The 12,209-nt window shown below is 39.4% G+C and overlaps 1 protein-coding gene across 1 annotated transcript in view; it reads left to right on the top strand.

The window, feature by feature from the left end:
• The window catches only part of LOC128375322 (palmitoyltransferase ZDHHC14-like), a 51,735-nt gene that overhangs the window by 10,559 nt on the left and 28,967 nt on the right, over positions 1 to 12,209 (top strand). The window contains exon 3 of the mRNA XM_053335646.1: positions 8,427 to 8,587. Coding sequence (XP_053191621.1) covers positions 8,427 to 8,587 — 161 coding nt within the window. The remainder of the gene's footprint in view (positions 1 to 8,426; positions 8,588 to 12,209) is intronic.

The raw sequence follows: 12,209 nt of genomic DNA, 5'->3' as shown, positions 1-12,209 counted from the left end.
ATGAGCAAGATTAAGTTGATTAGTTTCTAAATGTCGGAATATTTTTCGATTCATTGCCCAGCCCTAATATATAAAACTATATTATTATAAATATTAGGGTCAGTGTTAACACATTTATCGTAATGTAATTAAGGGCAGAGCATAACGCGTTAATTCTTTTAAATTGCTCCTCACTGACTGTCACAGACTGCGTTTATTATCGGCCTTTGTAAACTGTGCACAGCATGTATTCATATGGTAGGAGTCTCACTGCTGCTGGCATATTCCTGCACTGTCTGTACATATTGTTGGACTTTCTTTGTCAGTAGAGTATTTTGATATGAGAAGCTGCCCAGGGCGGCACGGGCACACACACCAAAAGAAAATAAAAAAGGGATTGGTTTTCACTTATCATTTATTTGCACGTCATGTCTTTTTATTAGGTCACCAAGGTTGAAACAAGTAACGAGCCTGTAGAAAGTTCAAATGTTCAAAGAGAGAGTAAAAGTATAGTCGTCAGAAAAATAAATACTCAAGTAAAGTACAGATAGCCCAAAGCACCAAAGACACATTGCACGTCACTTCAGGATGAAACATCAATGAAATATATTAAATGAAATGTATAATTGTGTCAGCAATTCAGTGCCTCTCATACCCATAATGCATTACAACTAGATCGTTTTGGACCTATTTGTTTCAGGTTGCTTTCTCATCACTGAAAACACACCAGAGTTCAGCAGATGGTGTGGATCGAGACCACATCTTTTTGGTGGTCTCAGACCAGTTTAAATTTGGGTGCCATTGTTGAGCGGAAACAAGGGTCAAACAAACTACGGTTCACATTAAAACACACTAAATGCTGTTTGTGTGAAAACACCCTAAGAAAGTTGAGCATCTCTTAAAGTTAAAGTAAAACCTTGTTGAAAGGGAATGAGGGAGAAGTTTTAGATTTTGTGGACTGAAATGTGGAATGTATGTGTTTCTTTTGAAGCTGAAATGAGAAAGGCCAGACAACCTGACGGTCTATTCCAGCTATTCAAGCTTCTGCTGCAAAGGCCAATTTAATGATGCTTGAAATCAGCTGCTCTTTCTCTCAATAGAAATATTCCCTCTAGTTTGTATTCCAAACTTAGCATTTTGAAAGGAATGACATGCTTGTTAATTTATTTAGAAGACAAGACTGCAGTTTTGGTCCCTCATCACTCAGTTTGTCCACAGGATTCAAACATTGGGATATGTAGCTGTGGACATTGTAGTTGCCAGCTACTGATTTTCCTCTGTGTTCTAATAGTGACATCTCTTCACTGGAACCATGAAATGAAGCAATGAGCATTCCTTATTTAAAATACAAAGCAAACATTAGCTTTTCATTATGTCAGCGTAATGTGTGATGCTGCTGCTCATTGCAGCCATCCTCTGATTAAAGTCAGAACACATTGTGCATTACACTGCTCTGCTCTAATATCTCTTTCAGGTGATTTAACTTTATATCATTATGGTGTTTGTCTGAGTAGTTAGCCATCATAGATTTATTTCACTGCCTACAGCTGTCAGTAACTGTCACTAGTTTTGTCACAATACCAAAATGAATACCCACGATACTATACCAGCCAAATTATCACGGTTCCAGGTAGTATCACAATACCACAACCTTTTTTATTATTATTATTATTTTTATGAATTTGCTATATATTTACACAAGTTAGAATTACTTAATATTGGTTGGTGCAGCATGATAAACATACATTTAATGCATTACATTGTAACTCTACTGGTTAAGTAAAAAATAAAAAGACTGAAACCAATATTTTTATGAATAACATTTATTAAAGTTTGAATTGAAACAACAGGTACACCAGGAGTTTATTAAAATAACACTTGCCTGATGGCTTCTACTCTGCTGCTACTGCTGTAAACATTGTTGAAATCTTGTGGGATCTCCGCCAATAGATTTCGTGCTCTGTGCGGGATCCCGTGAGATTTTGATGATGTTTACAGCAGTAGCAGCAGAATAGAAGTCATCAGGTAAGTGTTATTTTAATAAACTCCTGGTGTACAAACTTTCTAATGCATCGGTTTATGAGTAAAGACCCTATTTGTACTATTGTAGAAGTTTGATAACAATCCAGGCATTATTAGTGGGGTCATTTAGGAGATACACTGTTGGTCCCATTAGCACCTGTACTACGCCATGTTGTATCTTCAGAGTTGCCACCGCTCAGGTCTGCTGCTTCTGCCGTGACTGTCTGTGTTTTATAAGTGACTGCAGCTACAGAGATGAGATGTGCGCGGGACAATGCGGCTGTGCTCACAAGCCAGATTTGTTTTTACAGAAACTATGGGTCCCACTGGCACCGCGTTCAATGGTAGTACCGTTATGTAGAAATGATGGTATAGTAGGCACCGTGGTGTACCGTGGGTACCGGTAGACCGTGCAACATTAATTGTCACTGTGTTAAGAGCCCTGATTTCTGCTTTGGTATGGAAGAGATTATTAGCCTTAATATCTACAGTTTAACAAAGTTTATATGTGACTTTCATAATGTGTTGTTGTAGCATTTACTTACTCCCAGGGTTGAAGCAGCAGATAAGGAAAATAAATCATTTCTACGCCTACTGGCTGACCCAAACTTTTATTTTTCCACATGTGTATTTAATAAAGAGACAATTTCAAACTATGTGTTGGAGATCGAAAACTTTGAAATATCAAACTACGCCAAGTCCCCACCTGAGTCCTCAAATCAAATTTCTTCAGTTGTCAGTACCCAGCCACGATGTTGGTTTTGGTTTGCTGCCATCACTTCTGGATAAACTCCAACAATAATTTAATCTTCACCCTCATCAGCCAAATGGTTTGTTGAGACCTTTGAAATGATTGTAATGAATGTCATCATGCTGTCTCTTTTTTTGAATGTCTTTGTTTTTTGTTTTTTTGTTTTTTTTTTCCTTTTCTTAGAGGCTTCAGCTCACTCCTGGCTGTTTCCAGGGTAACCACATTCCCTTTCGAAATTTACCATGTCTAACATTGGATATTGTCCATCTCCATAGCAACAAAGCCCCTAAATTCCTATTTAAATATAAGTTTTGGTATCAAGCTAAAAGGGAAATGACATTTTCATTTTGGGAAAAAGTCCATTTCCTTGTCGATATCTCCTCTTTACAGGAAGAAGGCTTGTTGAAATGGCTCATAGTCTTTGCTGCTCATGTTCAGTGACTGATAGAAATCGATTTCTGTCCACATTGTCTTCAGGGGGATCTTAAACCAGGCAAGATGTTCCCAACGGGTCCACGTATCTCCATTGATCCATGTCTATAGGAGAAGCAGGCTTAATGTTGCAACTATCCTCCCTCCTCTAATGGTTTCAGTGTTTAATCTCTGTCCGTTTCTACCAACCTGTCACTTTCTATTGCACATGACTGCTTTTTCATTATGTTGCTGATGTCCGACACATTGACACACAGCTTCTGAGGACAGAGGCAGCCATTTCCATTACCACTTTTCAGACGACAAGTTTTGAAACATATTAATGTTGTAGGTTTAGAGAGAGAGAGAGAGAGAGAGAGAGAGTGAATCTCTGTGGTTTTGTAGCACTAAATGACCTTTACTAATATTTGACATTTCAGCGCTTGACTTCCTCATTGATTACTTCAAAACAATTTAAATCTTGGCTTTGGTTTAATTGTTACAGATGTAACATCTGCACTGATGGTCTGCCAAGCTTTTTACAACTGCAGTGATTTCTCATTAGCAGCTCTAATTGGTGGCTTAATTAATGTGATGTGTGACCAATAAGACAGAGTAGAGGACACTGTGAATGAGCAGGTGAAAAGTAAATTCAGTAAATTTCTGTTTTCCTGGTGCAGATGCAGACAGACAACCATGCGTTGCAGAGTGTTCATAATATCAGCTATAATCTGCAGAATTGTACTCAGAGGTTGTTTGACACTTTTCAGTTTTTTTATAACGGGGCAATTTTTGGGGGGTGGGAGAGGCTGGCCAACTGGTGGCAGCTGAGTTTCATTAACCACATGTTTCTGCTATTTCTCATTTCATGAAATGTTCACCAAAGTTTCACTCTATGCTTCTCCTAAATTGTCCAGTGTGGCTGTGCAGTCTAGATAAGTATGCGTGTCATGAATACTGGATGTAGCTGCTTTATTAAAAGGGTTTGACAGGAGTTACATCTCCGTAGTGTGGCTGTTGGGGATTGTTGGCAAAGGAAGGGAAAATAGTTTCTCATTGAATTTTTAAAAGAAAGGGAGAATCTTGAAGGCTGTAATGTGGATATTTGCATATAACTTTTATATCGCTAACAGCAGGGTGCGTTGTTTTTGCTATGTGATGATGATCATGATGATACATGTTTCATGCACTTAACCCTGCAGATGGGAGACAAAGAGCTGAGCTCTTTCCCTGCATGACTAGAGTAGTCATCTCTTTTCAGCACGCCTTAAGGAATTGTCCTCTCAGCACTACCTAAATGATCTCAAATCTGCTGGCACTCTTGTTATTTGTTTCCTCTGTGGCAGTTGAAGCAAACTGGTCTTTCCCAAAACATAAGTGTTGTTTGTTCCTCGGCAGCAGAGCAAGAAGGTGCAACAGCAATGCACTCAGTCCTTTTTCTTTCTTTGTTTGTTTTTTCAAGTGTTTGGAAGGTGAACCACAGCGGTAACTGTTGCATTATACGTGTTGCACTTTCTTCCACTCCAGGATGCACCTCAGGAGATTATTGACTGCTATAAAAACATTGAGAAATGCTAAAGTTAATCGTAAGCCTATCATGATGTGACAATAATGTAATGTGATGGTGCTATTGTCTATTGTCTAAATCAATTGAAATAAGCAAAGTTTGAATGACTCAATAAGACAGAATGCTAAAATGTTTTTTCACAGAGAGCTTTAGTGAACAAGGAGCATAGGAACTGAACACAGCTGTGTGTATAACCTAAAATACAAGATATGATTGTTACAACAGAGACATGCTGTAGAAGTCAGAATCTAAGATAGTGGTGCCTCTTCATATGAATGTGAAATCAAAGCAGTGTAATATTTTCAGTGATAGTATTTCAGTTTTAAAGGGCAATAGAGCTTTCTGTTGAAACAGTTACAGTCAGATCTGTAAAATAAGCTGAAAGATTAACTGCAGCACTGTCCCAGCAGAGATGGGAATAAGCCTGGTGTTAGGTTACAGTCGCTGGATACAGTGCTGGATGGTGTGCCTCTACTATGCCTAGTTTACAGGCTAGAGGCTAGAGGAAGAATCATAAGGTACTGAGGGCTGCTAAATGCTAGTAAGCGTCCACCATGAGTTTGTATATTGTATGTGAACACAGTCGGTGTCCAGTACAGTGACCTTGGGAACACCAGGAAAGTCCTTAACTGGAGAAATTGTTGTTCCACACTGTGTTGTCCTGCCTGGAGCCCCCTGCCGATGTTCCAGGCATCCCAGTGTTTTTTGCTTAGTTCAGTCTCACTCCAGATGTAGAGAGCAGCAGGACTGGCTAGTTTCCACTTAGACGGGGTAATGGCACGGATGGTCGACAGTGAATTTGTCACAGCTTAAACCTTCTGCAAAACAGCATGAGCACTGAATGTTTCTGATTCAGACTTGTTTATGTGTTGAATATTAGCTTGAAAAGGAATGTATTATTTGCTTTGAGTCTCACCAAGAGAGCATCTCATCTGGTTGTGGTAGATACAGATTGGATTTTTTTTTTTTTTAACAGGCAAATCACACCACTGCTTACTCTGTTTACTCATAAGGTGGATCTTTAAAGCACTTGAGGGTGATAATTCCACATCCTCCTTTTATTTTCTGATAGGTGGTCATGTGTTGGCCGACCTTTTCCTCTTCATCTCCAGCAGCTCAATTAAAAAGCAGGGTGGGTGTGCAAATGATGCCGGAAGCCCAATTAGCGCAAATCCAAGTAACAGCCCCAGATCCATATTCATATCTTCCCTATCCACTATCATTGGAGGAACCCAACATGGAAGACTAAATATAGTTTGGCTTGGTTTGTAAGATAAACTGGTGCTGGCATAGCTCAGCGGATGTAACTGCCCCCCCAAGATGTTACCATCTGAAGGCAAGAGGGTGTGATAGTGATATAATGTCCATCAGTGACCTATTATACAAAGTTATGAAAAACAAAACAAAAAAACTGCTTTGATAAATTTAAAACAGAAAGTACTGTGTGGAGCATGGGCTGCAGAAATGTTGCAACACTAGGTTCTTAAAATGCAGCTGTGGTTGACAAACATGGAGACCACAATGGTTGACCACTGTCACTTTATTATAGTCATCATTAGCACTTAAGCATTTTCAGTGATTGTTTTTCTCTGCATTGTTTTTTTTTTTTTGTTTGTTTAGTTAGTTTTTTTTGTCATGGTAGAATCATGACTGTAGGAATATCAATGTGTCTGTCAGAAAGGTTTTAACAGCTATTTGATGGATTAATATTAAATTTGGTGCAGACATTCATAGTCCCCAGACTTTGGGGATCCCCTGACTTTTCCTCAAGTGCCAACATATTTTGTGTGAAATGGCTTGACAGCTATTGGCAGCACATCAGGATGAAGTGTAATAATTTTGATGATCCTTTAGCCATTCCTCCAGGGCCATCATCAGTTCAAAATGTAAATTCATCTAATACTTTAGTTTATAACCAAATACTTGCAAAACTAATGGCATTCCCATTAACCTCATCAGTATTTTGTATTTACTTGTAATTAGGAAAATGATAGCAGGGTAGCACGCTACACTCAAAAGAACGTTTGCCCCCTAAAGTCCAGATTATTTGGCTAGTGTGAGTGCAAGTGTACCGTGCTTGAGTATGGTACACTTCCCTGGCACGGTACGCTTGGAAGAGGTGTACTTGAGCACGGTACACTTGGTCAGGCATGTGCACTAGGGATTAATATTTTTCCCAAAAATAAGACATTTTAAATTATGCATATATGGGTTCCCAATCCGACCATTTTTAGTGTATTATTCTATCATTATTAAGGCAAAAGAACTCAATTTATGTCCATTGACATTATAATGAATAGAGGCTATAGGCTTAATATTAGTTTGCATCCAGCGTGCTGCGTGGACTTCATTACATCTGCTGTTACCACAATTATGAAATGCTAAGTTTATACAGTCTGTGACTGTGACCCTCATAAAAGTAATATTTTGCAAATCTGCATTATATAAAATAACGAAAGTCATTTGGTGGTTTCTAAGTCATTAAACTAAATCTTACTTTTACTGGAGTAAAGAGTTGAATCAGTACATCTGCTTTTACTAGAGTCTTTGTGCATGTTTTATGAGAGTTAACTGTCTATGTTGTCGGAGGCAACCGTGCTTGAGTACACTTGGGTTTGAAGTAATGTGAGTGCGGGCCAGCGGGGGACAGGGGAGGGGGGACATTCATGCTACAGCACGGTACGGAACAACTGGCCCTAGTGTGAGTGCGCCCCTAGTCTTGTTAGATAGCAGTCAGACATGGAGTGTAGTCAGTTGTACTCAGTGAATGGTGACAATAGTGATTCTTCCAATCAGCTTTTTAATTCATGCAACAGTCAATAATGAATTACGTACAGTAACTAAAAGCTCTAAAAGAAAACATTTTTGGGTTGGTTCAATGTTCAAGTTTTTATTTCCACTCTTGAATCTGTCCTAATGAACTTCAGAACATCTGACTGACATCTGAGAATTAGTAAATAATGAATGGACTGTACTTCTATAGCACTTTTTTAGTCTTCTGACCACTCCGAATAGGAAAGAAATCCAAATTTGAAGGTGTGATACAACTTGTTTGCACTGGCAACCTTATTTAAATGGATAAAGAGATAAACAATAGACTTTTTGTAAACGCGCATGTTGGCGCTCAACCCATAGTACTGTTTTGCATTCCTCAACAGCCTCACTGAAATGATACGGTTGCCACGTGTCACTTCCCCTCATCTTGAATGACACTTTCCTGACCCTAACTTCCTCAAAATGCACTCCAGTAGACAGGCTTACAAATAAAAGGGAATGAGGCAGCTTGGACCCCACCCCTGCGGGACTAAATGTGATTACTCTAATAACCACCTGTGCTGTTGGACATTTAATGGGATTACACTAATTTAGCTGATTAGAACAGATTAGAACACAGAACTGACCCTTATATTCACTTACTGCTCATTAAGTATCACCTCTTTCTAAACTTTGTGGCTTTTCTCAGTGGGATTCAGTGTTTATCTGTGTAGTAATGTTTATACTAAGAAGAGCAGTTTGTATTTGGGCGGACACCTACCCCTGAGGCCATCAGCTGATGTTTGTCTAGAAATCTTCCAGGATATGAAACATTCAGGTTTTTACTACCCAGCAAAGCATCAGTATTCAGGCAGAATTGTTTGTCTGTTGCCTTTTTTTGTTTGCTTATTTCTCTTTCTCCATCTTTTCCTGTCCTCCCAGTTGTCCGTACTTGGCACATCAGTTGACTCCGGCCATCCCAGTGATAGGAGGAGTACTCTTTCTGTTTGTGCTGGGGACGCTGCTGAGAACCAGCTTCAGCGACCCAGGCGTTCTGCCAAGGGCCACCCCAGATGAAGCTGCCGACCTGGAGAGGCAGATAGGTAAGACAACACTCTCAGTAAATGACTTTGAATGTGAAATATGGGTATGAAAACCCATCATTGAGCCGTAGTTTCTTTGCATCTGCTTTTTTGTGCTTCTCCTTTTTTTTCTCACTCTTATTTATCCCATGACGATTTCAGTTCTTTTTTTGTATTTTAAAGGATCCTTTTTCAACACCATTCATCAATAACTCCTCCATCTGTTCAATTTTGTTTCAAACCTGTAAAAATAAAAAAACTGATAAAAACAGAAAGAATAACAATAAAATGAAATAAACAATAAACCTAAACATCAAACCCAATAAACATTCTCATATATAGCACAAATGAAATACATCTTCAAAATGGAGTAGGAAGAAGTATACACTTATTTATTTCAACGCTCTTCTCAAATACCCACCCATTTAATCATCTCTGCAATTTATAAACAGCCTTCCCAACACTATGTTTGTTTCTAAATAAACGTTGCATGGTCCTGATCCAGGGAAGTGAGACCTTTACCGGAGTACCAGATTATCCGACTGATGTGTCTAGAGATGGTGTAACCAGAGAAATTGGATTCATGCTTCCACTGACTTTAAAGACTGCATTTAGGTTGAGGTGAAGCATCTGTGCTACTTTGATCTGTTTACTTTCCTCCAACTCCTCCTTTGGCCCCCCATCTGATGTATTACCTGACTCATAAATTCCATTTTAATAACTTCTGAATCTATTATTGGCATCACAGCACTGACGACTGCTCGCAGGGCCAGCCTCGACTACAGTTTGTGCAGTAGAGTCTGGCTCACTGCTTACATTTCATTACATCACATAGAGAGAAATCAGTGTTTCATTTTAAATTCAATACAGGAAACATAATATCCGGATAGCAGGATCAGATGTTCAGATATTGCTGATTGTTATATTACCAAAGATAAACAGCCATTTAAGGCCTCCTATTCTTTGCAATGTAGAGTGTATTTGAGACACTGTATTAAATGAGCATATGCACCACTGTATATTGGACTCAGCATTGAGTTAATATAAAGGTCTGAATTATTTGAATTCATTTAAATGTCATTCTTTTAGGAATTAGTAGTGTTTGCTAATTATTTTCATCAAAACGAGCAAGACAACAACAAACTATAACCCAAGCACTGACAAATGTACTCTCTTAGCAATGTATGAAACTGCATCATCAGCCAAGGCACAAGTTCCTAAGTGTTGGCCAGAGTTAAGTCACTCTACACTAAAGCCCAATTTCCACTGAGTCCGGCAGCGGCGCGTTACAGCTGCGCCGCGGTCACCGGAGCTGATAGGTAACACTATAATCAATGAGAGTATCTCCACCGGGAACGTTTCAGCAGCGTGTCAGCAACGGCTCAGCAGCGGCTCCCGCGCCGCAGCGCTATCGATAGGTAGCATTTCTATTTTTGACGGAGCCGTTGCCAACTCGCGACAAGCTCAACAGAGCAGATTGCACCAGACAGGAAGTCCGACACTGAATCAGCAAAATAAAACTTCCGTTTTTCAAAATAAAACAACCCGTGCAGCCTCCCGATCGTATTTCAGCAACAAACATGAATAAAACAGTCAGATAAAGACTCCATCTAGCTACGTAGCCTACTGACAGATGGGATAAGTACATAAATCAAAGAAAATTACCAAATCAACCAAAATTGAGCAAGTTAACAAAACCGGGCCATTTAGTTGTGCTGCTACTACAGTAATTACTGTAGACTAAAGGCACTCGTTCGGGTTTGATTGTGCTGCCGTAATTACTGTATTAACAGTGCAACGTCATTTTAAAAGGCAGCTTTCTCTCCCAGAGCATGCTCCGGTCCGCTGCTGTAACGCTCCCGGTGTGAGTTGACGCCGGGCAGAGGACGGAGCTAAACCGTAGCACAGCCGTTCCGCGCCGCTGACGGACCCAGTGGAAATCCCCAGTAAGCCTCTTGGATTGGAGTTTACACTGGAAATTAAGTGAGTTTTGTGACTTGCCAGTAAGTTACAGGACTTGCTCGCCAACCTCCAAAAGTGTACTCCTGCCCTGTAGCTAAATGGATTATCACCACTTTCCTCAAAGATTTAACTAAAATCCCCTTTAAAGTTTTGGTCCTTTTTTTTATTTGGAATGTGAAGCGCGTATGTCCCAGTGATGGTCCCTTCCGTGCTTCAGGCCACTGGGGCCTCATTAAACAAACTCTGGACTGGCTTAATTAATCTCATTAGGAGACTTAAAAGCTTTTGGAGGGAGGGAAGGTAAGTACAGAGAGCTGGGAGCAGTGGGTTGAAACAGCACTGTGCAAAAGTACCATGTTATATTGGCAAACATCTTTTCAGTGGATAAACAAATTAAAGGCTGAAAATATGAACAATGTTGACCCAAATACCACACTGCCCCCTCCACTACCGTCACTTCATCCTCATTGGCTTTTGTGCAGTGCACATTTCCAAGCAGTAGCAATTTTCCAAACTGGAATCTCTTGTTCACAGCAAATGTTTGTTGACAGAGATGCACAATTCACTTTTTCAGGTCTGACCTGATACCAGTACCTGAATTTATATCTGTCGATACCAGAGTTTTTTTTATTCTTCTAAGTCTCTTAGAGGAAATAAAATATCACAAAAGGAAATAGAATCTTTTTGTTGAAAGAGTCCAGTGTCCAAACCACTGAAGAGCAGTCCTGTTTTAGCTTTGGCTACAGCACGTGTATGGTCTGCAGTCCCTGGCCACCTTGTGGTTTCTCCAACTGGTGAATACAGAGACTGAAAACAAATCAACAGATTTACATTTCTCAGTTTCCTACTGCATCACAAATTCGTGTGATGTAAGGTGGAATAGTCCAGCTATATTTGGTTTAGTCCAAATAATCTGTTAACTAATACACTGCAACAAAAACAAACTGAATATTCATGCAAATAAACCAAAAGTATCAAACAAAAAGCAGAAAGAATAACCCAAAAGAAGGGTTCTGTATTATTCAGTAAAGAGCTTCTATCAACTTCCCCAATTGCCCAATTTTCCCTGCCTTTGGAGTTACTGTATGAATCCGTGTCATCTCCACATGTTCAACAGTTCAAAAGCAAATATGAAAGTGGGACTTAACTGAAGGAGAAGGGTGAAGCGCAAATTCACCACTCCGTTTTCCAACGAAGCATGTCCCTCTCTCCTGCAGCAGCCTGCGGGTGCAGTGTGCCATATGTGCTGAGCTACGTCTCTTTCTCTCTCTCACTTGCCACTCCAGCGGGATATCTGCTGTTCTCTTGGGCTTTGAGATTCTTCTTATTTGTGACCAGGCCATAGGCTGACATCTTGATAAGAAATTATGTGAATGGAAAATATAAACTCCAAATTTATAATTCTAGAGTTGTATCCTGACCCCCATTTGTAATGTATATCCAGCAATTAATTGTATAGGAAGGATTATGAATAATAATACTAATACATTTTATTTATAACGCGCTTTTACAAGTGCTCAAAGACGCTTAGTAAAATAATAAATATTTACCTATATTTAAACTGTGAAACCATGACAATAGAAACACAACAGTATAAAAAACAGTTTTCAAAAGTTTCTGTCAATGAGTGCTATGATGATGATGATGATGATGATGATGAGTGTTTAATGTTGTAATGGAA

Source organism: Scomber japonicus, chromosome 16 (genome assembly GCF_027409825.1).
Source record: "Scomber japonicus isolate fScoJap1 chromosome 16, fScoJap1.pri, whole genome shotgun sequence".
Lineage (NCBI taxonomy): Eukaryota > Metazoa > Chordata > Actinopteri > Scombriformes > Scombridae > Scomber > Scomber japonicus.
The sequence above is the reverse complement of the archived record's forward strand: the minus strand, read 5'-3'. Positions and strand labels throughout refer to the sequence as shown.